General features: G+C 40.0%; 2 protein-coding genes across 3 annotated transcripts; one reads left to right on the top strand and one right to left on the bottom strand.

The window, feature by feature from the left end:
- Window positions 1-2,339: 2,339 nt before the first annotated feature.
- DNAJB9 (DnaJ heat shock protein family (Hsp40) member B9) lies at window positions 2,340-12,536 on the bottom strand. Of its 2 annotated transcripts, none has more exons than XM_039506510.1 (3): window positions 12,405-12,536; window positions 6,340-6,567; window positions 2,340-4,799 (listed from the first exon to the last, which is right to left on the bottom strand). In XM_039506510.1, the coding sequence occupies exons 2-3, from the start codon at window positions 6,554-6,556 to the stop codon at window positions 4,363-4,365; spliced, it is 654 nt and encodes a 217-aa protein (XP_039362444.1). In that variant the 5' UTR covers window positions 6,557-6,567; window positions 12,405-12,536; the 3' UTR covers window positions 2,340-4,362. The 2 variants fall into 2 exon arrangements, with proteins under 2 accessions (XP_039362444.1, XP_039362453.1); XM_039506519.1 differs by lacking the exon at window positions 12,405-12,536 and adding an exon at window positions 11,791-11,810.
- A 10-nt stretch (window positions 12,537-12,546) lies between these two features.
- Window positions 12,547-20,295, top strand: THAP5 (THAP domain containing 5). Its single transcript, XM_039506498.1, has 3 exons — window positions 12,547-12,812; window positions 14,601-14,790; window positions 19,325-20,295. The coding sequence occupies exons 1-3, from the start codon at window positions 12,730-12,732 to the stop codon at window positions 20,279-20,281; spliced, it is 1,230 nt and encodes a 409-aa protein (XP_039362432.1). The 5' UTR covers window positions 12,547-12,729; the 3' UTR covers window positions 20,282-20,295.
- The last annotated feature ends 6,929 nt before the right edge of the window (window positions 20,296-27,224 follow it).

Genomic DNA, 27,224 nt, shown 5'->3' with positions numbered 1-27,224 from the left:
AGCAGGAGACAATGGAGCTAAGAAATAACCGCTTTTCAATGTATGTGCCCTTCCACACTGCATGAGTTTTTACTGGAAATCCATGCACCGTTACAGTTGGTAGAAGCAGCAGCAGCTGCCCGTGAGCTTCCAGAGGAGGTAAATATAGCACAGGCTGCAGACTACAGAGCCAGTGGAAACAGATTCCCCAGGGAACTGCACATCTAGCAGGAAAGGAGCTATAGGAATATTGTGATGAGGCCAGGAGACATCTTCATTTTCCCTTCCTTCCCTCCCCAAGCAGGGGGACTGGAACAAATTTGTATAGTGAGGGTGCTGAGAGCCATTGAACCAAACTGTAAATCATTTCAATACTGGGGGTGCAGGAGCACCCATGCCCCCAAGTGAGGAATATGAAAGGATGGAACCTGGATTCCCTGCAAACTCTTAAAACTGAATGGTTCCTAGTCATGATCCTTTTACTCTAGCAGGAGTACCACACCTATACAAGGGAAGCGTACCAAGGAAATTCTTAAGTGAAAAGATCACTCATTTCCCCAACCACTATCCCATAGATCGTTTCATAGGACAGGAGTATGTTGCCCAATGTGTCCAATTAAAACACACCCATACTATAGAAACCATTTCAATCTGGCTTTTAGCAAGCACTTTCTTTAAAAAATGCATCCATGAAACTAATATGTTCCCATAGATTTAATATAATAGCATCCTAAATAAGTTTACAGTACCTTCATCTCTGCTAGCTATTGTTTCAAAAGTAAACCTGAAATATGAATTTTGGAATAAAGCACTAGGTTTTCACATAAGTTTTAAAGCTCTGCCATTTAAGCTCATCCACAAGTGTTCACTTAACTACATTTTTGTACTTTTTTTTTTTCATGCTCACAACACAAATGAATGGATAGATTTTTTCCATAAGAGACAGAGACCAAGCATAAAAGCTTCAGCCCAAAACAAGAACTGGAGAAACTTCTGAGTAACTGAAGTCAGGGGTTTGTAAGGTATATCAGGACTTCAGTTACAGAGCATGCCACAAAGCAGATGCTATAATTAAATAAGAGAAGAACATGTAAGAGCTCTGAGTAAGTGATCAGCACAAGCTTCTGTTCTGAAAGGCATTGACCTAACAGCAGCCTTGTTGAGGAAGGAGTATGGGCAGGAGTGCCTGAATTGGTTCAGTAAAAAGTCTGAACAATTTACACATGTAAGTCAAATTTAAAGTCCAAGTGGCCACTTTAATACAAACCATCCCCAAAAATCCATCAGTCCTCCATTTCCAACATTCTACCAGTGCTTCCCCAATCCATTAGTTCTCTTCCCTATCAATTCTCTTCCATCCCCAGTCATTCTATGCCCACTCCACCAATCTGTTAATCCTCTTTTGGGGTTTTTTCCTTCCTAAGAACCCAAGTAGGTGAAAGTTGTTGTTTTGAAAAGTCCTGTAATTATGGGATGTTTGAAGACTTAGCCATGTTTCTTAGGACAAGTAGATATTATTTAGTGAATATGGAACTGAGTAAGCTAAACTAGGCTGTTTTTTTTTTTTTTGAAGTGGTATCCACTTGGCATTAGCAATGTCAGTTGTGTGGTTAACTTTCACAAATTGACTTTTGAGAGCTGAGGAAAGTGGACATGCTCTAGATTTTCTCAGCAGGTTGGAGCATCCTCAGACATTGGAGTCTTAAACCGGGGAAGGGGAAAGGACCTCTCACCTTCAGCTAAAGGAATCCTGAGAAACTGGCAAGAGTTGCTTGCAACTGGCTACTAAACACGGAGGGTGGATTTGTTTTTGTTGTTTTAAGAGGGGTAATGAGCTGCCTGTTTCAAGTGTACCACATGCAATTAATCAGGATAGTTTGGGCTTGTTTTATTCTGAGGTAGGTGGAGAATTTTGCGTAAAGGCCTCTCCTTGGCAAGAGGGCTGGGTCAACAGCCAAAAGGAAGAGCTCAGGCTCTGCTAGAGAGAGGAGGAATTTAGTGGAAGCCTAGTTCTGGTAGGGAACTTCAAGCCCATGAGAATCAACAGAACCGGAACTCCTTAGAGTGTGGTTTATAAATTATTAGTCTTTCCACTTAAAAACAAATAAAATAAAAATAAATAAATCTTGTACACCTTCCTTCCTAAGATGCCTCTTACCTGGATGAGTTTTAGCAGTCTACACCATTAATGAACGTTCAGCAATATACAACCTGAATATATTTTGCTGGCATGCCCTTCTTCTGCCAACATTTAGTGTGTACAATTTTTCTCCAAGGGAAAAGGAGGTTTTTCCCCCAACAGTACTAAGATGTTTGTAATCTTGATGGCGTGGGAAAAAAAAGAGTTTACAAGAGTGCACTCAAGTTATAAATATGTGTTTACTTACATACCCATGTTGTATGAACGACAGGTGCTATTTTTGCTTAAATTTATCCATAGGATTAATATCCATATGAAGTATGTTATGGAAAAAGTGCAGACATTTACATTAAAGTACACAACAGAATTAAAATTTACTTGCACAAAAAACAAAAGCAAAATTTCTTTCTACCATAAGAATATTGCACATTCTGATAAGGTTTCACAAATTACTGGCTTTTTATAAAGACAGAATATGAGGTATTAGTCAATTTATAAATAAAGTAGACAAAGGATGAAAGAGAAAGCACTTAATATAACACAAAAATCCTTTCTAGACTTCTAGGTGAGTGAAATTTAACAAAAGACGATATTGACAGTCGTGGGAAGTTTAGCACGATGAGTGAGGATGTAGCTGAGGAATATTAAATGAGAGCTGAAGGGCAAAGTCTCTTCCTTATAATAAAATTAGTCTAGGGCTTTTTAAACAGATGAAATCTATTTAGGACACTGCAACTTACAGAAGCCTGCTCTCTATTTGTTTGCTCAATCAACGTAAAAAGTAAGTTTTCACATAAATTAAGTGAAATGTATTTCTAAAAATTAATTAAAGTTACAACTGGCAATTCTCAATTGTGCGTGGCGGCCATCTTACTGAAAAGCTGCAGTTTGATACAATGACTACATGGAAGTCCAGCCAGTCCTATATTAATACTCAAAGAAAATCTTCAAGGATTGATGTAGAGATCTATTAGGGTGACATTTAAATACTGAGGGTTTTTCTTCCAGTTTATATTGGCTTATAGACTTCATTGATGGCTGTACAGCAAATGCCACCATTACAGCAGACTCAATTGCCAAATGTAACTAAAATACCACAAGAAGTCTAACTTTCAATTTTGCTGTTTACTCACTTTGAGGAGAGTTTACCTTTCAAGTTGTGAAGCTGGGCCAATAATTCTTTTAAATGAAGAAATCTGCAATGTGGTTTGCAGATCTATTTACTACAAAAATGTACTTGTTTGACCTACAAGTCACATCAGCCACAGGAATCTAATTTTACTTAGTTTAAGTTCACTATAGCATCATGAGGAGAATTTAAAAAGTAAAAATTTCACTACCCCATTTTCCAGGGGGAAATAACTAAGCAGCAAGTTATGTACTGCAATAATACAGGTTCTCATATTTACTTTTTAGATAGATAATGTCCAGGATTCTACAAAGACTTACACATACATAACTTTTGTGTGTAAAGTAGTCCCACTGGAGTCAGACAACTCACATATGCACAGTTATGCTCATGCTAAAATCTTTACAGGCTTGTGGCCAATGAAAGGACATTTCAAAATACAAACAAACTTCTAAACTCCAGGCAATGGTTCCTTACACTGTTAATTACATGGTTCTAAAGATGTTCTACATTCACCTTTAGAACTGATCATGCAAGTTAAAATGGAGATGAGCTAAATTTCCACTGCTGTATTGTGTGTGAATTATACATAGTTCCCACAACGTCGTCTACAGCAGCTGAATACTGCAAGTCTAGTCTATAAGGATAATTTAAATTAAAAAAAAAAAAAGAGGCAGTTTTAAGTGTAACACTTCACAATAAGTTAGTTTAACTCATGTGGCTATACATGCATCAGTAAGTCAAACATCCTACCAGGGGTATAGACAAAAGTCACATTAAGTTAAGAATATAAAAAACTCCTCATATGTTAAAAGATTGAAATATATTTCAATTTAGTAAATATTTATCTTGTTTTACGATATGGAATTTATTTCCCCCCACACACACACACACCCTTTCTAGACAGATAACGAGGCACTCATCTCCCACTTTGCTGCATGTTGTTTCAGATGCAAGAATTAGTTTAACTGAATTTCTTTACTGCAATTACGTTAAATACTTTAATAGTTTATCAGACAGTTCAGAGAAGAGTTTCTGTTCCATATTAGCAACTAAACAAGAAAATCATCAAGGTGAGGAAACGGCGAGAGAAATATGGAAGAAAAAGGAAGTGTTATTGTCCAGAACAGTCTGTGTATGTAGTAACCATGTTTCCTCGGCGCTGAGTGACAGTCCTACAATGCTTGCTAGATCCATGGAATCTGCTATCAGTTCGTACTGTGTGCTGGTGTGCACTGTCAAAGCCACTGAAAGAAAACATTTTTTCCATATCTTCAAACACATCATCAAACAGTCCACCTCCAAAGGAGAAATCTTGGAAAGAACGTCTTTGCCTGCTGTGAGCCTCCCGATGACCTCGAAAGTGATTTTCAAAATGCTTCTTTGACCGTGAGTTTTGATTTTGCCCAAAAAAGTCAAAATCTTTGAACAAGTCATCAAAGTTGAAATTAAATGACTGTTGGAATGGGCTTCCATTATTTCCTTGTCCTCCACCATGGCCAAATTGGTCATATTCTTTTCGTTTATTCTCATCTGATAACGTTTCATATGCTGTAGAAGTATTGAAATGAGAAGTTAGGTCAGAATTTCACGTACAGTCAGATTTAAATCTTCTTGTCAAAAATCACATTCACTTTTTTCTCAAGCGGCAAGCACATCAGTGATAAAAAGCACAGATGAAAGTGATAACTTCATTACAGGTATAATGAAAGTAAGCCACAACTTCACTGAACATTCATGTCATTCTAAAATAACCACATAAGTGTTCTCATGCATTAAGTCAAGACAAAATGTATCCTGTAATTTTATCCTTAAAGACTATATTCTATTTAAATAAATTAGTATTTTAACCACCAGGCACTAAAGAACAGCAGTTAAATATTTTCTTTCAAATGGCAGTGAAATAAGGGGGAATGTAAAAAGACTTGGCAAGCCAAGCTCTTTCCCCTTCTTTTAAATTGTTCAACATCTTCCTATCACAGGAACTTGTCATCCTGTGATGGGTTTCAAATAAACTTTCCATTTGATAATTATCAAAGCAGTGGGAACAAGCTATGTTGCAGAGGTACTGCAGTACACATCTCTAAACCAAACTGTGCTTAATGCAGAACAGCAGGGAAACAAGGTTGGTTTACAAACAAAATAGTGGTGCTTCGCATGAACAAGTTAATGATACACACAATACCCAAATCTAAGTTTATTTAGAATAGGAAATGAAGTTTCAACCTGATCTTTGGCCCAGGACCATATCTTGTGAAGTAGAAATATTGACAGACCCATAAATTTTTTACAAGAGAACACTGGACTTCAACATGTGTGCCATGCCCAGTTAGAGGAACAGAAATATGGTTGAAAATGTCCTATCTGTTAATTGCAACACTACACAAAGAAAGTTCTAACTCTGCTGTTAGAAAGAAGTGTGATTTGGGCCATTACAATGCATTGTTTTGTCATGACAACGTTCAATAATATACACAAACAAAGAGAAAGAATCAATAGCACCTATAGAACATGAAAAGAGGAACTACTGATAACTTCACAGACACCGCTGAGAAGAGGGAAGTTGCAATTACATTTTATGGTATTATATATTCATACTGAAAAGGTTACATTTATGACACTGATACTTAAAACCCCCTTTCCAGTTGTTATTTTGCTCCTTGCCACTCATTTCAATTTTAATAGAATTAGCCACTAGTAAATGCGTGATGAAATATCCATTTAAAGGCTAAGTTAAAGTTTTTGTTTCTATCTGAAGTTGTTACAGACAGCAGTCACTGAAATCATGTTAAAATTCAACTGGGGCGGGGAATCAAAATAGTAATCAGACATATTTTAAGACAAGACACTTCTAGCTACTACTAGAACATTTCTAGTTCTGGTAGACAAAGATACTGTCATAGGTGCCTTTGACCAGGAGCACTTTTGTGGCCCTCTTTTAGAACTGACTATGACACACAACTTGCTATATCTAAACTGGTGTAATTTTTAACCCAGTAGAAAAGTTAACGGAGTATAGACAGACATTTTCAAGCTCACAGATTTACACAATTCATAGCCCTCATTAATCCTATTACATAATTTATATTACCTTCTGCAATTTCTCTGAATTTTGCTTCTGCACCAGGACTTTTGTTTTTGTCTGGGTGGTACTTCATGGCCAGTTTGTGAAATGCCTTCTTGATCTGGCGGTCAGATGCATTTTTTGGAACTCCTAAAACATCATAGTAGCTTTCTCTAGCCAATATTAATTCAGTTATCATTAAAATGCAGAGAGCAAATGTGAAGACAGACTGTGTGGTAGCCATTTCTGAAGCGCCTAGAAAAGACAGAAAAATATTTGAATATGAATGATCACAATTTTTTGCTCTGAAGTTAGGCAGTAACTTACGGTAAGACAATTCAATTACATCCATGCTAATTAAAACAGGTAAGTCTATAATGTTTAAAAGTAGGAACCATGCAAAAATTAGAGATGGAACCATGTTTAATTTCACTTTTGCTGGAGAATCTCCCTTCTGCAGAATTTTCAGTATGCAGTATGATGGGTTTGGGGATCTGAATTATCTCCACACCTCACTGTCACCTGCAACAGAAACGCCCATAGTTTCTTCTTTTGTTCACATTTACACTTGCCTCATCTACCTCCCATAGTCCTGGTGCCAACATTTGGGCTTCACTAACTAGCCATTTTCATTACAAGGCCCAACTATGGTATTTTGTCAATCAGCTACGTATACTGTTTTTAGGAATACTTGTCTGTCACCAGATAGCGAGCAGCAGCATTCGAAAGAAAGTGCTAGAGCCACCCAAAGAGGTTGAGAAGGAACTGGCAAGAACCATTGCCTCTACTGAGCAGAAGCCTAAGCAAGTCATTCTCTTCACACACACTGGGCTGCTACAGGGCCTAGTGATGACCTCCAAGAAAGAATCTGAATTCCAACCGCCACTCCTAATTTCAAAGGGCCAGCTGAATGGCCTAAGAGGTTACTGTGGTGGAGCAAGAGATCACTAGCCACAGAGTCCCATTACAAAATGCAGGTTTCTCCTTTCCAGGTGAACAAAAACATGAGATGGACTTGGTATTAATTCAATTTTAACTGCAGTTTTGATAACTAAAAGGTCGACAATAGTCTTGATACAAAGGACTTATAATCAGTATCATTGGGAGTTACATGTGTAAGCCATCCATATACCAATAGTGAACTGAGCGCTTGCAATTCACTCGGGGTTGAAGCTTTCCATAAGACCTAAGACAGCTTTAGAACACAAGATCAAAGTGCACTGGGGAACTTTCAGTGTGTGGTATTTGTGAATATTAAAATAGCTGATTTATCAGGTAGTCGAGAATTGTACAATTTATCAGAGATACTGATAAAAAGTTTGGAGCTAAAAAACAAGCTAATGCCAGGTTAAGGAAATGTTGACCAGTAAATCTGTACACAACACACATCATCAGTCATTTAAACAGAAAAGCTTGATGTTAACAGACACTATCAATTACAAAAGAGGCACATGCTATATTCAGTTAGTCAGCATACTAGGAATCCTTTCAAGAAGAAGCCTAACTATATAGTACTTGGAAGCTTCTCCTTATTCCAAGGGACATTCAAGATATGTAGTGGGGACGTCGACTTCCCAAAGATAGAGTTGGACTTCAGCCAGCCAGCAGAATGCCAGGGGACTGCACTAAGCATACTCAGAAAATAATATATCTCAGTGCAGAATTAGGTGAGTGAGTGGACACACTAGTTCCCTTGGGAATCACTGACTGTAACTCAGACAGGGAAAATGTTGAATCTGAGCATGGGTCCAATACATTTCTTGCCTTGATGACAGCTCCATTCTACTTCCCCTGAATAAGTCAGAATTCTGTCTGTATGGCTTTGACGGCGGTCATTGATTTTGGATGATAGGGGCCCTAAAACATTTGCTATAAACAAATTCTGTTTTGTGGAGTTCCTTGATTACAAGAGATTTTAAGAAGCACATATATCCATAAAAAGAATTCATGGCTAAAGATCAAACCCAATATTTAGCTGTAATAAGACAAGACTTTACACATAGATTTATTTGTAGGCCCATTTGTATTTAAATAAATAGAGGGTTTCCTTTTGGTTTTGAACTTAAAATCAGGCCTAAACAGCCTATTAAAATAGTTTATCTTTTCAGTGACTACTAATACTGAAAGTATATTCAATACAATTTGTATGCTCTGACATCCCACCACCCAACCGTTTGGAGACTACAGATATATATATATCTAATGCCCTCCTAAACATTTGCATGGCTGGTAGCATGCCAAGTGTCTGTGTTCTAAGGGCTAGGCTCAAAACGGGACTGTATTTTGATCAGTGTATTTAGATGCCAAGTGTACAGTTCATTCTGGCATCTCTCTTGCTCAATACTAAATATATTAGTACAAGTACAGGAAGCTTTCTAGTCCCTCTTCTTTTTACATCTATTCTCTTCCCTTGTTCATTAATCTCAAACTTTACCACTTTGACACTGAATACCATTAATCTGTACATGTTTTTCCACACTTTTAGTGTTTCTTGCCTGTTCACCCTTCACAGGTATGGACCTGTGGCTTTTCATCCCATAGAGTCAGGCATGCTTTTCTTGAGCACGACAAGCATCCACCTCAGTTAACCCCAATTTGTCACTAAAATCCATAATCTTGACTTCATCTTGAACCTCAAACTCCATATCCTGTCTATACATATTTTCCTATTACCACTGCCACGGCATTGCTCAGATAAACCCTTTTATTCCACTTATGCTGAAACATTTGCCCAGTCATCTCTTAACACCTTGATCAGTAAAATGCCTTCTTCCACAGACTTCCAAAAATCAGCTTTCCCTAAGCCAGCAAGTGCACAACACTGCTGCACTTCTCACACAAGTAGCCAGAAACAGAAGCGCATCTGGCCCATCTCTAAACACCTCCATGGGCTTCCTCTTCATTCTAGTATCCTTTTCAAAACTGCCCTCCTTATTTACAAGATTGCCCCATTCTCTCAGAGACAGACTGTATGCACCCCTGCTCATTCTAGCATCTGACTCCTCTATCCACTCCCACTACTGAAGGGCAGCCAGGCCAGAAATCACTCCTGCAGCTCCCCAAAAACTGCTACAAACTACCTGTCTCTTTCTCTGCTCCTGCCTTCACATCTTTTCACTCCACCTAAGCTTCTCAACTTCTATTACTTGTATACTGGTATTATTACCAAATTAAAATAATTTCAATTATTTTAAACTACTCTTTCCTGCAAAAACAGTTTTACACTACATACTGTCTATTGTCTTGTATAGAAAGTGTAAAGCACTTTAATTTTTATATGAAAAATACAATACTGAATATTACAATAATACAATACTGGTATTACAATACCATATTTTAAAAGTATCAGAGGGGTAGCCGTGTTAGTCTGGTTCTGTAGAAGCAGCAAAGAATCCTGTGGCACCTTATAGACTAACAGACGTTTTAAAAGAAATCCCAATTCAGAATAAACTGGCTGTTCTTCAGAATGTTTTAGACGAAGTTCCTGAAAACACTATTTCTAACACAATACAAACCTTATGCAACGATCAGCTTGTTTCAACATCCCCATGCTATTCAGACTTTACTTACTTTGTTTATTTACAGAAAAGCATGTTGAAAATAGCTAACGTTTAAAAGTATTTTAATTGACAAAAGGCTATCACAAAAGACTAGCATGTCCTGTATATCTGGTTAGCTCTAACTATTAATAGCTGACAGTATATTTTCTTTACTACAATATGAATTTACTAACATGGCTTTATGTAAAATAGATGCATTTTTTTCTTGGCAGCACCAAAAGCTTTATTTAAATCCAATTTATTAAGCTGTTATCTGTTGGTATCAGTACCTTTACTGTAACCATTTAAAAAAAAAGTCACCGTTTATTCTGCTTACCTTTCTTTTCTTTCAGTTTAGAAACTGAAAGAAAACAGATAAGTCTCACTTTCTCTCCTTCATGTACTAGTTATCAAAATGTTGCCATATCTGGCTGAAAACTGTACATGGGAGTGTTCAGAGCTTTAAAAAAAAAAAAAAAAGGACATACTTAAATCAGTTTAAAGTGTGTTACCTTTAACATTTTTTTCTTTATTAAAAAATCCTCATTAGGCTTTAGCTATCAGATACAATCCCTTAAAAAGAGTTTTGTGATTTTGAATGAGAATTAGTGGGAGAACCTGATCTCAGCATTTTAGTTCGGCCCATTTGTCAATAAACCACTAGAGAATTTAAGGTCACAAAATAAGAAGTATTTAAACCTTTGTTGGATAATTAGCTGAATGATAAGGATTTCAGCAGTATCATTATTCTGGTTATGAATTTTAAATGCAACATTTTATTTTCTTTAGAATTAATATTACAGGCCAGCAAGGGAATATTCAGTGCCAATTTTCAATCCATAATTAAACTGATTAAATAATTAAATGAACAAGCTACTTCTTCCTTAGTGGCAAATACATAATCCTGAAAGCCTGTTTCTATCATCTTACTGTGAGCATGTTTATGCATTTCAAGATAACTGAATATGACAGTAGTAGGAGCTTTGTAACAAATAGAATCATAGACACATAAGGCTAGAAGAAACCTCAAGAAGTCATCAACCCCAACTCCCTGCACTGAGGCAGGACCAAGTAAACGTAGACCACCCCTGACTGTTTTTTATCAAACCTGTTCTTAAAAACCTCCAATGATGGGGATTCCACAACCTCCTTTGGAAAGCTAGTCCAGATCTTATCTACCTTTATAGTGAGAAAGATTTTCCTACTATCTAGCCTAAATCTCCTTTGCTGCAGATTGAGCCTGTTACTTCTTGCCCTACCTTCAGGGGACAGGAGAACAATTAGTTACCATCTCTTTTATTTGTAAAGCCCTATTTACATATACAGAAGTCCATGAATAATAGTACCAATTACATACAATTTTTAATGCACCAAGTGGAACAGCTTGACTTTGAGACAGCTCTTACAAACACCACCGAACTATTAATACAAAGCTAGAGAAGTTTTAAGAACAAAGCTCAATTACAAGGGCATAAAAGGTATTTTATATAACTCTATCAAGACACTAAGACCTATGTTGTAGAATGTGAAAATGTAACCAGTGCTTGAGAATGAGATCTTTCCTTCTCTTTACCTGCCACTCTTTTGAAAACTGAAACAAAAAGGGAAGGAATCTAGCAGGTTTAACCAACACAAAGCCATCCTATTTTATGACTTAAATTAAATGTAACTGCAATTTAGTGGACATAGAGCTAGTACAAAGTCCTTACAAATGGCAAAGGCTCTCACTCAACTGTGGTCACCACAGCAAGTTTAAATATAGTAGTCTTGTATCATCATTTCTCTCCCCCAAGCATCAGTTCACGTTGCTGGGGAGTAAGCTAGAATCCTCAGCCATGCTACTAAGCACTTCTAAAGACCACTGCAGTTTGTATGTGGTCAATTAATTGCTGACCCCCCCCCCCCCCAACTTTAATGAAAATAAAATTATGGGGTTTACTATTATTCTGGAGAGTTCATCATAGAGAGAAGTGATTAAAGTCTGGGAGGGGAGGAGATTACCTCTTCCCCCAGCGCACCTTTCTCACAGCCAAATTAAACCTCATTATTCTGATTAGACACGATCGGGTAAAAAAAAAAAAAGAAAAGAAAAAAAAAGTTGTAAATAAACCCAGTGTCCAAATGCCACGGCAGCAGTGCAGCACCACACAAATACAGACGCCCCCCCAGAGGAGAGCTCACCACTTCACACACCCTCCTTCCGGGGGAGAGAATAAAAAGCAAGACCCGAGAACCTGAGATACATCGAAGTGACAAACAAAAACATCCCACCCCAAAGAGCAGAGAAATCCCACCAAACCCATCCCCCCAATACACCCCCACCCCCAGGCTCCCTCCCCAATACACCCCACCCCCAGGCTCCTCCCCAATACACCCCACCCTCAGGCTCCCCAATACACCCCACATCTAGGCCCCCACCTCCCCAATACACCCCCAGCGCCCCTCCCCAAGGAACCCCGCCCCACACCTCCCTCCACCCCATCGCTGCACCCCTACACTCGCCCCTCCCCCAACACAAAAGCCGGGGCCCTGTGGCCTCCCCACTACACCGACCTGCTGCTCCGCGCGCTCTTCGCCCCCCTGGTCTGGGCGGACGAACACGGCGGCCGTCACTCTAGCGCGAATCCTACACGAAACGCTACACTATTGGCTGCCCTGTCTCACGTGACAACACCGCTTTAGTGCACGTGGAAGCCTGTTATTAACCCGGTGGAGTTACGTCACTTCCGGTTGCTGAGCGGGGTCGGAGGCCTGGGGAAGCGGAAGTGGGGCTGCGGTCGCGGCGAGCGCCCAGTGGCTGCCGGTGTCTCGGCGATCCCCGTGCCCCGCAGCTTGAGTCTATGGTTCCTGCCCCGGGCTGGGTCCTCCAGCGCCCGCTATGCCGCGATACTGCGCCGCGTCCTGCTGCAAGAACCGGGGAGGCCAGAGCGCCAGGGACCAGCGCAAGCTGAGCTTCTACCCGTGAGAGCCGCCGGGGCGGGCGGCGGGCGGGGACGCATCGCCGGAGCCCAGGCCCCCGCCCATCCTGAGGCGGCAGCGCCAGGGCGCGATCGCACCCCGTCGGGTCGGGCCCGTCGCCCTGGGAGCGGGGCCTCCCCCTTGCCCGCTCCTCACCCTCCCTCGGGCCCAGGCCGCTGCACGCTTTCGCTGCGGGTCTCTAGCGGGGGCGCAGGACGTGCTGTCCCTGGGCTCTAGGCCCTGTGCTTCACCACCCTGTACCCTTCCGGGGGGACCTGCCGGGCCGGGGGCGCTGCTCTGGGAGCTGCAGTCCGCACCTCCCCGCTCCAGTCCCCCAGTTTCCCTTCCTCAGCCCCGCTCTGCTCATTGCACAGGCCAGCTTGGGGCTTGCTGCGCCTGTGGTCAGCGGCTCGTCCTGGTCAGTGGGTAGCTAGGAACGGAAATAAACATTAAAGCGTTATTAAAAGCAGCTGGGGAGTAGAAGGGGGTTCGGGGAGTGGGTCTGTGTCAGAGTAAGCCCAAGGCGGCTGGGGATCTGGTTGCCCATTGGGATTAAGGCATGATGTGGGCTCTGCAAAAAGGCTCTAGGCTAGACAGGCTCATCAGGTGCCAGGAGTATCTGATCACTTTTGCCACTCATCCCAACCCCACTACTGACATCTACAGTACTTTTCACAACCCCAGGACACCCTGTTATTGATACCTTAATAGGGAATCTTAAGGTTGTGGTTTGAATGTGACAGTGATTTGATGTGTGTATTTTAGTTGGCTACATGTCAAAACTAAAGAGTTATTTAAGGAGCTGAGAATGCTAACCTTTTTGGTGTCTTGTAGTGTCTTTTTGCTCAAAGATGTGAACTGAGATGTTGGGCTGAATGGCAATGTTACTGTACATGGAAATGCTTCACTTTTTCTTTAAGTGATTGCACTGGTAACATACTGATTTTGCCTAAAAATGTTGGTCTATAAACTTCCAGATGTGGCATGCAGGAAACAATCACTAGACAAGTTTCATGGCTTTGCTTACATTGTTTCTGTTTAGCCCTCCACTACATTCTATTTCCCCTGGGGTTTGTATGTCACTTTGCATAACAGTATTTTAAAAATAAATTTGAAACAAATCTTGCCAATGTTTGTGCTTCCTTTTCCTTTTCACTTAATTTTGATGATAGAAATTACCCCAGTCTGTTTCCTTTTGTTAGCTTTAGTCTTTCACTTTCTAGAGCTCATGTTTCAGGAGAGTGAGACAGAAACACTTTTTTTTTATTATATTTTATACATTTTTTTAACCTAAACTAATAGAGTGGCTTTTTGAATAAAAAAACAAAACTCAGGAATGTGCTCAAATAGATTAAGAGAAATATAATGAAAACAAAATTAAAGTAATAGGTGGAATCCAATAATTTGCTAATTGCTTGCTTATTTGTTAAAACAAAATAAGGACCACATCCTCCTACTTTTCTACTGAAGCAAGTATTCCCGGGGACTTCAGTGGAAACCATTTTTTGAGCAAGGGTTCCCAGATCAGCCCATATTGGATGGTTTTGGGGTCGGATGTCACCTTTGACATCAGTGAGAGTTTTACCATTGAGTTCACTGGAGCCAAGATTTCCCCGCTCATGATTATCTAGATGTAAATTTCATGGTTACTAGATTTAGCACTTATATGCCATGAAGCACTGTATAAAAACCTAGGATAGATTCTTGTGTAAGGGAAGACTTAGGAGTGGGATGAAGAGATTTTATTTGAAAAAAGTATAAAACTAATTTTGCGCGAATCTTTTAAACCAGGTTTCCACTTCATGATAAAGAAAGACTTGAGAAATGGTTGCGGAATATGAAGCGTGACACATGGACTCCCAGTAAGCACCAGCTCCTGTGCAGTGACCATTTTACCCCTGACTCCCTTGATGTGCGATGGGGAATTCGATATTTGAAACATACTGCAATACCAACTATTTTCTCTTTGCCTGATAATCAGGTAATGTGTCATTTTATTATTTAATACAGAGCTGCGTTGGCTGGATACTAGTAGAGTATAATTTTCAAAACCACACATACAAAGTAATACTCAGAAAACTTTTCTTTTGAACATCTAATAGTTTCATACTTTTGATTGAGAGACCCAATCTTGGAAGTATTGCTGTTAGGTAATTTCTGTCCAAATACTAATGTTTCTTTTACAGCTACTATTTTGCTTCAAATAGCTAATTTTGTTAGGGCCTTCTTATTAACAGTAAATGTATTCATATGGTATAAAAACATTAGCTTTTCTAAATGTTTTTAGTTTCAGCATGTGTATGTCTTCCCTTTCTTGACAATCCTCTCTCTAATATAAAAATCACTAACGGATCAGGAGTCCAGGCTCAAATTATAAAAATATTGCTATTTTTCATTGCTATGTATTTCATTAGCATATCCCTGCAAAGCAGTTACTGCTTTATAGAGTATAATATGCCACAATGGGTTATCATCAGCTTCTTCATACTGTTAAAGCTATTTGGGGTAGCCCCCCCCCCCCTTATTAATAGTTTTGCAAACAGCCAGTAGGTGGAGGCAGAAGCCTCCAAAAGGCCTCACGTACACAGTACCTTGAACTTTACAATTAATCTTCCCTTAGCTGCCAAAGGCAGAAATAATCCTGCTTCAAACCAGTTTTTCCTTACCAAATAACAGTTTTACAGGGTTCGGTAACCACCAATAAAGTGTTAACACGGCATGGTCTTTGTCTGAAAGTGTATAAAAAGCTTGTAAAACTTGTGTGCAGTAAAGTCTTCTGTATCTATTACAGAGCTCTCCTTTTTTCTGCAGAATAAAGCATTTTCCTTATTCCTGTCAGGCTGTTATTGGCTCTCAGCTAGGCAGACCCGATATTTCGGTAACAATACCTTTTTCAGAACTTAAGTATACTTCATGTATTCTTTCAGAAATATAATACTCAAATCTTGTTTAGTTAATTTTCCAATACGAGTTGCTTTCTCAGGTATTCCTTTTACACACAAGTATAAAAAATGGTTACATCTTGTAAATGGTAATGGGCACAGAATCGTTTTACACTTTGTATGCATAACTACTGGGATCTGCCAGAGTAAAAATTGTAAGGACTATCGACCTTCTATTATCTCATCCCCATATTGTGTCATGAAGATATTTCCCATAGAACTGGTTAGGTAAAGACCCAGTGCCTCACACATATCATAGTATTGTTTAGTATAAATGTTTTGAAGGAGACTACAGGGGTTTACTGCTTTTCTCTGAAGCATCCAGAAGAGAAAAGTGTCGGAGGCAGGGTACAGAGATGGGTATTTAGTCTCCATCGTGGCTTAATTTATAAAACTGAAATTTGTGCCTATCTAGCTACTTCAGCGTTGAAAAAGAAAACATTTTAACACAGACTTTTAACATTTAAAATATAATAAATGAATTCCAGAAATAAGTGTAGGTTTCCTTGAATTGCAGGTGAACTTAATGTAAACAGGTTTTAACACTCTAGGACGAAAACTATGATGAGTTTCTTAAAAATATGGAAAGAAAATTCAGCAGTTCATGACACAGTAGTCGTAATGTTTTGGGATGATCTAAAAATCTTTATGGAATTAAATTATTATTCTCTGTATTACCATAGCTGCTAGAAGCCTTAGTCATGGGCCAGAACCCCATTGTGCTGGACATAGTACAACACAAAACAAAAAGATGGTTCTTGCCTCAAATAATTACTGCTTAAACATTAGTTGGTTTCTAAATGTAGAGGTAGTGATTTGCATTCAGCAGAAGCATAACCTTCCTTTTTTTTATATTTGTGTTCATAGTCTAATCACTCTCTTTATAGAGATGTTACATAGATAACTGATCTGTAAAGCTATACGAATACTTTGAGGTGATGCTGCCAAAATTTTAACTAGTTTCCCTTCACATTTTCTTCCCAGTCAGAAATACAGGAAACATTCCCTGGATAAAACTTTGTTTTGGGAATCCCCAAAACAAGGAGGGGGAAGCATCAGTTTTATAGTCCTCTCTTGTCACTGGCAAAGGAAAAAAACAGTTAATATTTCCACCTCTGTCCAAGGCACTATACCTCTTAATATTGCTTGCTTCCCCTCCCCAGCACCTCATGGAGGCTCATTTCACTGACTGTATCTGGCAGCTGTTCCGGATAACAGCAGGATCTATTCATCTTCTCCCTTCCTAGACACTTGCATCACCCTACTTACCGTAGAATCGGAAGGTCAGATCCATAAAGGTGCTTAGGCACCTATGTCCCGACTCCCAGACTTTGTTTGTTTGGTTTGGTTTGTTTGTTTGTTAATAGGCACATCAGGCTGGGTGATAGCGTGCATCTCTCATGAACTCATAGAGATGCAAGATGATTCTTTAGAACACATCCCAAACTTAATTGACCTTTTACATGAAAAATGTATATGATTGGGAAAATAATTAAGATCCTATGCAGAAATGGAGCCTAGGTAGTTGCTCATTTCAACACTAGTGATAATTTTACATTGTGTTTGTTTCTAAAGCTATCATGGCAAAGACAAGGGTTAGGAGGTTTTTTAATGAAACCCGAGATTCTCCTTCATAGGGCCCAATGCCTAGCTCTACTAACAGGTTTTGAGCAAACCTCTTCTCACTCAGTGTTCTGACTGAAAGGAAGGTCAGTGTGGCACTAGAACTCCTGAGATGTGTGTTTAACCTAAGGAAAACATGTATATATGAAGGATATCTCTTCTCCTGTATGGATGCCCGCTGCTCAACCAGTCAAATAGTGATGGGCCTTCATTCCATGCTTTGGAGATTGTGTTTTGGGGTTTTATCCCTTAAACCATATCCCTCGTTCACATGCTTGAGGTTCTGCAGCTACATATTGAGGCTCAGTCTTATGTCTCTATACAAAACAAAGAGGGGTTCCTCAAAGCTCTACTTGTGAGCGCTCTACCCAGATAGGATTTTTTTTTGTCGGGGGGGGGGGGTTCCCTCCCTCTCTCTCTTCAGGCTAGCAGTGGTTCTGGGAGGACTTTAGGTTAGAATTTTAGGAGAATCTGGGAGTTTTCTCAGTTCTCTGAACAGATGAAGCAGGACCCAGAAATTCAATCAAAGAAGCCCTGTTTCAGCTTGTGGGAGATACCCTGTATTCTTAAATCTCTAGGACTGACTGAGCATTAGGTATCCCCTTTGGAGACGATAGTACTACAGGTAAGGAAACTGCTTTTACTATTTACATAACTTTTTCAATCCTCTAACTTTTGAAGTGTGTTACAAAACTAAATTGCAATGCAATGGAACCCATGTCCTTCTGCTGAACTCCTACTTAATTCTTATCAATGAAGAACATGGAAAACACTGAATAGCTTGATTAGTCAACAGTATGGGCGGTCTGAACTAGGCATATCTTTATGAATGTACTCTTTAGAATGCCTTGTCTTTTTTCACCACACCCCATTTTTACATCCTGTCCTCACGTTCTGATTAACACTTGCTTGTCTTGTTTTTATATTTAGTGAGCAAAGTTAAAGTTGCTTACAGGTTTTTTGTTTTGTTTTTATTCTTAGTCTACTGGCCTAACATGACTACAACTTCTACAGCTTGCACTCTTCAAAATCAAACCTATTGAAAAAATATACCACACAACGTTAGTATATTTTTATATTAATGACCAACATATCAAAAAGCTTATTTAGATTCTCATCCTAAACATGGGGAAGATGTGATTTGTGTAGATGGGGAGAAGAGAGAGTAGCCAGGGAAGGACAGGCCTTGATGGTGATGATTAAAACCAGAAGCAGTATCAATGTAAGGTCTTTCCACTTGTTAACTTATCATGAGTCATAAAAGAAGTGTCTCCATCCTTATGAAGCGTTCAAACTTTCAACACCATGCTGGCTTGTATATTTAAAAATCAACCTGTGTGGATGTGCATGCATACCACATATGCATGAATGCACACGTACACCCATGTAACCCACTGCAGTTACTTATGCACTGAAGATCTAGGTTTCTTTTCTACCATTGTACTAAATTTCTGTGAAAGTAAAGTTGCTTGGCGGTTGTCTGAAAGAACCATCTGAATTACATTAGGTGGAAAAAACAGGATTTTCTGCTTTGCTGCATCAGTAATGCAAAAGCAGCATAATCCATCATTAATTTGTGTTGAATAACATGTTTGGGCATAGAATAGGAGAAACTATCCAGCTTGTCAGAGAAAGGCAACCTGGTGCTTCTATTGTATGTTTCATCAATTTACACGAAGAATTATAATACAGTTTTTTATAAACCTGAAACTATTTTACACAGAGTTTTAGACTAATACTTGAGAATGTCTCTGGTATACAAAGTTTAAGGAAAACATTCTATTGGAGATAAATATATGGATTGTTGACAAATTACTGGTTTAATCTTTGAGCTATACTTTAAAAAAATTGATTATCAAAAAAAATAGTTACTTAAGAGCACATTACAGAATGAAGAAACTTTTGTGCATTATATGTAGTTATAGTTAAAAGGTGTCATTTCTCCTCCAGGAAAAAGACTCTTCTCAGCACAAGCCACAAGAGATAAAAACAGAGGATGGGGAGGAAATCAGTGTGTGTATAGAGTCAGATAATGTATCTGCTTCGTTTGAGCCTTGTTCGCCAAAGAAAAGTGTCACAATTGCAGAAAGGCTAGATGAAAAAACTCAAGCAATTTGCTTATCAACCCTGAGCAAACCTCCACAACAGAAAGTGTCGTTTCAGAACACAGAAAACTTGCAAGCAGGCACCATAATTCTTAGTTCATCAGAGCAGCATATTCAGCAAACACCTGTTTTAATGGCAGAAACTGTCCAGAACATAGAAGCAAGTAATATTCATACATCGGTAGAGAATCTTTTAAGTTGTACAGCCACAGTTTTGCAAGTTACAGACGCTGAATACTTGGATTCATCTTTGAAATTTAAAAATGCGGGTGGACCAATTATTGACCATCTAGCTGAGAATCCTAACTCACATATTGCAGTCTGCTCTGTGGAAGTACAGCCAAGTGAAAATGCAGTTTTCTTCAGTACAATCGCACGAACTATCGAACAGTTTAATGGAAATGAAGAATCTGTCATTGCTATCATTGTGCCTGCTGAGTGTTCTAAAGAGCCTTCAATGGTAAGTAGTTCTTTCATGCCTATTAAACAGGAGTTCATAGACATGGAAGAAATAGAAATTCAAAAATCTGCATATATAAACAATTATGGTGAAACTGAAATATTACAAACTGAGCATTCATATTGCAGACAAGACATAGACAGGGATCATCTTTGGCAAAAAATTGCAAAGCTGCATTCTAAGATAACACTCCTTGAAAAACAGGAAAGAAGAACTTTAGGTAGGCTCAAATCCCTGGAAGCTCTTATTGGACAACTAAAACAGGAGAACCTGCTTTCTGAAGAAAAGCTCAAGATTGTAGAAAATTGTTTCACAACATTTGAAGTGACTATGATACAATAAAATCTTTAAAATGAGTGGTCTAACATGGCTTTTTTTTTCAGTCTTTGATTATCCCATGATGCCTTATTAATGATAACACAAAAATGCTATATAACAGGTGTTCTTGAAAAAGTTATGTCATCTGTTCTACCAAAGACCAGTGATAGACTATTGCCCACAAACATGAATCATAAATGAGCAGAATAAAAGGAATGTCTAAAATAAAATATAAAGTCGTGGAATAAAAATGGGAGGAACTTTCTCAGATTCAAGCTTCTCTAGAATATATGAGCCTTACAGTTCAGCACAACAGTACAAACTGAGCAGAGATCACAGCTGGGTGAGGTACATAATAAATAGTGATAGTCAACTTGTCCCAGTTCACTAGCAAATGAGTAAGAACAGTTTAGAGTTACTGCTTCTTAAACTGGGAGGTATGTTATATATTGTGTACTGAGATCATGGTTGCTGTTTATATCCTCATTTAGTATTCATTCTAATAGCTTTTTGTACAGGTTGACCTTAATTAAAATTGCGTTTATACAATAAAAAAAAAAGTTTGCCCTCTTCTTCAATAAGAACATTATTTCTAGATGAACATTAAGGACAACACAGTACAGCTCCTAATTTTCAGGATACTAAAATACACACAACAATTTGAATAATGGCTTCTGTGCTAGTAAAAGACAAAGTTTTTTTTAGTTTGGTAAAACAGAAGTTGTTGACTCAAAATACTTTCAACCCTCTATTCAAATACCATTATCAGGCCAGATTCTTCCACAGTTATCATGCTGATTAGTACCTTAGCTGTACCTTGAAGAAAACAAGACTATATTTGCAGAGTGGATAGTAGTGAGTAAGCCACATTCTGCCACCCTTAATGGTCTGCACTACAGAGTTAGGTTTCCGTAAGGCAACTTACGTCTACCTAACTCTGTAAGTGTCTACAATACAGTGTTGCTCCCACTGATATAAGTCACGCCCTACACCAACCTAATAACTCCACCCCCACAGGAAGGTAGGTGGAGGCCACCATGCAGGGAGGCGGGAGGGGGTTCCAGCTGTCAGTGCCCCACACAGTTAAATTGGTGAAAGTGTTTCTGGTGAGGACTCTCACCACCCACAGAAGGGACGTAGTGTGGACATGTGCAGTGGTTATACTTCAACCTAACTTAGATCAACTTAATTTTGTAGTGTAGACAAGGCCTTACTTTTCAAAGAATAGTGCTACATAAGATTGGGAGTTGGGGGAGATGGAATCCCGATTTATACTAACTGCTATAATTCTGATACATTGCATTTAACTGCTTTGGGTGATAAGAAAAATACTAATTATAGTTGATTACCCATGGAAATATTGAGTAACCTGGTTCACTTAGTGAATAAAATTGTGAGCTACATCATTGAATAATAATGTATCAGTAACAGGTGCTGAAATAAATAGTGCCCTGTCCAACATATATTGCCCTGATGCACATTATGGGGAGAAATATTAGGAATTGAAAAGAACAGTTGGGGGTGGGGGAGTTGGGGGCAGGAGGGGTGAGTTCTACAGTAGTTTTATTAGCCCAGTATATATACTGTGTGTACCACTCCTGTTTACTCCTTCTCTCATTGACAGTGGTACTCTAAGGCCATGTCTACACTTACTAGGGGTCGATTTCAGTAGACCCGCTAAACCGACGGCAGAGCACTCTACGGTTGACTCTGGTACTCCACCGGACAAGATTCAGGTAAGTCGATGGGAGAGTGTCTCCTGTCGACAAAGTGCGGAGTAGACACCGCAGTAGGTCGACCTAAGCTGTGTCAACTCCAGCTATGTTATTCATGTAGCTGGAGTAGCGTAACTTAGGTCGACTTACTGTGGTAGTGTAGACAAAGTCTTAGTAAATGTCAAATTAAACCTCTTAAGTACTTGTACACTATTACTGTACCTCCACCCTTCTTCATGTCTCTTTATTTAGCTAAGCACTGGAGCTATTGGCAATCATACATGTCTGCCTATTGCTGCTTAAATGTATGCTGTAGGGGATGTTGTATGACTAATTAAGCTGTTGTTGATGTTGCTGTGGGCATGCAGGAATGAAGTTGGGTGGAGAAAGTGATTTTCTAAATAATCTCCATTGGAGTGAGGATGGCTATAACCACAACTGTAAGAGGAAAATAGTCAGAACACCCAGGGGGAGTTCCCCTGGGATAGGCTCAGGTTCTGTGTGCATGCTTCACAGCCTTTTCAGACCACTGTACAAAGCAAGAATTGTATATTAGGGTTTATGCAGCTGAATGGGAGGTGAGCAGCAACAGTGCCACCCGGGACCCAGTGCCACCCAGGAATCCTTATCAGAGGAGGAGTCTTTCAAAAGTACCAGGACTAATGCCATATGCCAGTGGTTGGGATCATATTCCTATACAAATAAAAGCACCTTTTGCTAACTGATTATGGATAAGTAAAATCACAGTTGCCAAGTTTCACGCAGTAAATAAACAACCCGACTTTCACAATAAGCCAAAACTCAATCTAATCCTATTTCAAAACAAAGCCGAAACAAGCCAATCCCTAGGAACCCTGCTCTGTGACTAGATCCCCTGGCGTGCAGTCTGGGACTGTGGTGGGCCCACTGTGCACCTCCGACTCTTCCTCCCCACCCCCCTTGCCCCTGCTTGCCAGGAGCTGATCAAACAAAAGAAGCAACAAGCTACAAGCCAAAAACTAGCCAACAAGCAACTCACAAGCCAATGAAGCCAAAAACAATCCCAATTTCTGTGGGTTTTTTCCCACGGGTTTGGCATGTCTGAGTTAAATGTCTGCCTGGCAGGCACAATGGTGGTGACATTAGACATTTAACTCAGACATGACATTTAAATGTCAGACAGGTGTTAAATTTCCTAATGGGGTTGTGACACCTTATTACTCATGTACGGGGGTGTATGTTTAATTTTTTCCCAAAGCCTGCCAAACTGGTTATTCTTTATTTGGGGGAAAAGAGGTTAGGGGTGGAGCTGAGTAGTAGGGAGATGTTTGGGGGGTGATCACAGGACCATGATAGGCATAGTTGAGTAGACTGCTGAGATTTAGGTTACTAGCCCTCATTTGTCAGATAATGAGGAAATAATCTCATATACAGCTGGAACTCCACTAGGATCACTTCAGGTAGGAGCAAATTAAGCAAAAAGATGGAATCTTGTATTACTAAAGAGAGAGAATACAAGCACTATTTATATCTTAGATTACGGGATTAGTTTACATGATGCTTTAACATAAGGTGGGCCAACTGTTGTAAAATCAATCCATTATTATACAAGAAAGATTTACTATTTTAACCTGGTAAATCACACTTAGCTCTGTACAAAAAATGATTTAATTAAAAATTGCTTTCAACCTTGAGAGCTCAGTGCTCATGCTAACGTGAAGTATACACCTAGTTTTCATCACACACTACTGAAAATATATTCCTATCTATGGGCTTTTGTTTTATCTTAGTATTTGAGAATACTTCGTGATTGTCCCCATTGAATCCACTCTTGGTGCACATATATCACAGGCAGCTAAGATCAAATTTGTTTGGTCAGTAGTGTCCTCTTCGGCCATGCTGGCATTTAGATGGCATTCCTCCTTCCCCCTTTCCCCCCAAGGTCATGAAGGGCAGAGCAGGCCCAAAGGTCATTCAGTTGGCTCCTTACTGCCAATGGCAATGAGATGGACTCCTTGTAGAGTCTGGCTGCTTCTCTGTCCAATGTGTTAGTGTTAGCTGTACTGTAGTTAATTAGTAATTAGTCTTTTGCCTTTTGTGGGGGAAAAAATTTGTTGTCAGTAGTTGGAAGCAAAATCCCCTAGGTTCATAACCTGCTCCCATGTGGAGCTTTGATGCTGCCTAACAAGGGGCACTCCAGATGTCTCTCTGGCTTCGGAGAGGAACATGTTCCTGAGTGGTGTTCCATATGTTGCACCTTCTCTAAGTGGCACTAAAAAGTTTAGCAAGGCCCTACTCAAATTTTTCCTATGGAGCCTCTGTGAGCCTCCAGATGTCCAAAGGAAGGATGTAGCTGGACCTTAGTCCTCCAGTCATTCCATCTCCACGATTGCCCCAGCGAGCTGAGATTCCACCCCAGTTCCCGTAATATGTTGACCAAGAGGCCACAGTTGTCTGCCTCAATTCCAGTGTCAATGACCTCAGAGAGAGGTCAGAAGGAGTGCCACTCCAGGGATAAGCCAATGCCAGGATCACCCTACCTGGTACCAATCAAGACACAAAAGTCAGCTGGTGTTTGACTTGTCTCTGGCTCAACAGTCAAAGGGTAGCCAGCAGCCTGACAAAAGTCCTCGGTGTCAACTGTTAAATACACCTGAGGGCAGTCCACCAGGCACTGTTCTCCAGCACTGGCTGCCCTAGTACCCATCATCCTGATATCTTGCTCAGCAATACCCTGGTGTGTTGGTACCAACCCTATGTCATGGATCCTCAGGATCTGTGCTATGCCCTGGCCTTTAAATAGTCCTTTGGAAGTATCACTGGAGTACTAAACCCTTGAGGGCCCAATCTTCCACAAAAGTAGGCCCCTCTTCCCCCACCATAAGGTCTTTCTTGCTAACTGCCAGCCTTCATTCACTCCCAACATCCACCATCCATACTCCTGCTCCCATGCATCAGGAGCATCTCTGGCAAAAGTCCGATGACCAGGCAAATGTGTGTGTGCGCACATACACACACACACGTTAGCTTTCCCTTCCCCTTCCCCACTGGCAATTCTCTCCTCCCTGATCTCAGGTGCAGAAGTTTCTCATCTGCTCTTCTCCTGTAACCCTTCTGCTTGCCCCAGTGAACTTATCACATCTGATCTCCCTCAAATCCACTCTTCTCCCCTCCCTTACTCTTCTCCTTAAGCTCTCTCTCTCTCCTTGCTTTCCCCTCACAATACAAGCATGCTTAGTCTTCCCTTTTTTTTTTTCTTTTTTTTTTTAAATCCCTTTGACCCCATTTTGCCTCTCCAGCTGCTGACCCATCTCCCTTTTCCCCTTCATCTTTAAGATAGTTACTGTCTGGAGTTCCTCACCTCCAATTCTATCCTAGACCTTCTCCAGTCCCACTTCTGCCCCTTGAATTCCACTCAAACTGCTCTTGCCAAAGTCTCCAATGATCTTTTCCTAGCTAAAGCTCAGAACCAATACTCTAACTTCATTCTCCTTGATCTGTCAGTCACCTTTGACACAGCTGCCAATGCCGTTCTTTCATGAGTCCTTGATCCATCTACATCTTATTTCTGGGTAATCTCATCCACAAATACAAATTCAGCTACCCTCTCCATGCTGATGGCTCACAGACCTACCTACCGACCTATTCCAGACCTGTCTCCTTCTGTCCAAACTGAAATCTTGGCCTGTTCCTCTGTGAGCTCATTATGAATGTCTAGCCCCTCAAGCTGAACATAGCTAAAACAATGCCACCTAGTGGCTGAACAGTTTAGTACAGTAGCATTCTATTGCAGAGCCTATTCCCTTTTCTCAGTCACTGTGGGCAACACCACCCTTCTGCCTGTCACCTGAGCAGCATCTTTGACTCAGACCTCTCTCTAGGTCCCCATCTTGACAATTATTTCTTCATAACATCTCTAAGATACAGCCATTCCTTTTCAGCTAAAATTCTTGTCCAAACTCTCAACATCTCACGTCTCAATTACAGTAACTTTGTGCTGTCTGGCCTTGACAAACAGTCTTACTCTGCTCGTATACATTCACAACGCTGCTGTAATGATTATGTTCCTAGCTCATTGCTTTGAGCATGTTACCCCCTCTTTGAATCTTGCCCCTGACTTTCCCTGCTCTATTGCATCAAACATAGGGTGTTCGTATTGACTTTCAAGGCCCACCTTATCTATCATCTTACTGTTGATGCTCACCTCCATTCAGCCAATGATGCCAGCCTCCACTGCCCACTTGTTAAATTTTCAAACAAGCATCTTTATGCTTTCTTAGATGCTGCCCCCTCACAGTCTCCATAAACATCCTCAAGTTACCTCATTGTACACTTTCAAATCCTTTCTCAAAACTCCCCTTTGCCATGATGCCTACAAGAAAATTGACAGTGGTTAGGCTGCCAGTGGGCAGAAGTCACTGGCGAGCATACTGACTAATAATGTTTCATTGTTTACATGTACTCCCCAATCTGTCTATATCCATCTGTTGTGACATGTCTTATACTTAGAGTGTAAGCGCCGTGGGGCAGAGACATCTCGAGGGGAGGGGAGGGCAGGGGGGCAGAAGTTGTGTACACACAAACCCTAGTACAATGAGGTCCATAACTTTGGCTCCTAGGCATTACAGTTATAGAAATAATAATAAAAAGTATTAATTCTATAAGGGTCCATCTAACGGCAATATCTCCACATCACCCTGCTATCCAGAACCAGATTCCTGAATAGCCTAATTCATGTTTTTCTCTGAGTTCAGATCCTCAGTATAGTATTAACAGGGTTGATGGACCATGAAGCCCTTAGCAACCAGTTGGCTGTATCACTGTGATGTACCCAGGATACAATCTGAACCATGAATCTGTTTCCCCTCAGTTCTCCAACCTGGGGTGCCTCTTACACTGCTTTTCTGTGAGTTACCACTCACACACAGCCTCCAGCATGTAGGTTACTCCAAGTTATAATGTATGAGTACTATAGCCAGCCACTCATGAATTACACTGCAGAGCAAAACCAGTAAATTTTCAGTCGCAGACTTTCCCCAGAAATATACTCCCAAACCCTCTCCTGAACAATACAAGCTCATATAAAGTCTTTCATTTTATAACAGAAAATGATATGCACAAATCCTGTTATCCCAAATGGAGTTACCCAGATATTTCAGTCTGAACACACTGGTTTAGATTAAGCAATAAAACAAATGTATTAATTAGAGAAAGATAGATTTTAAGTGACCACAAGTAATGAGGCCTAAAAGTCAGAATTGGTTACAAGAAAA

The sequence above is a fragment of the Mauremys reevesii genome, linkage group 1, assembly GCF_016161935.1.
Source record: "Mauremys reevesii isolate NIE-2019 linkage group 1, ASM1616193v1, whole genome shotgun sequence".
NCBI lineage: Eukaryota > Metazoa > Chordata > Testudines > Geoemydidae > Mauremys > Mauremys reevesii.
The sequence above is the reverse complement of the archived record's forward strand: the minus strand, read 5'-3'. Positions and strand labels throughout refer to the sequence as shown.

Bases quoted from the DNA above. Each gene is read 5' to 3' on its own strand.
- DNAJB9 (XM_039506510.1), bottom strand. From the start codon at position 6,556: ATGGCTACCACACAGTCTGTCTTCACATTTGCTCTCTGCATTTTAATG. The intron at 4,800-6,339 runs GTAATATAAATT...ATACTTCTACAG, and splicing joins ATTCAGAGAAATTGCAGAAG to CATATGAAACGTTATCAGAT.
- THAP5 (XM_039506498.1), top strand. From the start codon at position 12,730: ATGCCGCGATACTGCGCCGCGTCCTGCTGCAAGAACCGGGGAGGCCAG. The intron at 12,813-14,600 runs GTGAGAGCCGCC...CTTTTAAACCAG, and splicing joins CGCAAGCTGAGCTTCTACCC to GTTTCCACTTCATGATAAAG. The intron at 14,791-19,324 runs GTAATGTGTCAT...TTTCTCCTCCAG, and splicing joins TCTCTTTGCCTGATAATCAG to GAAAAAGACTCTTCTCAGCA.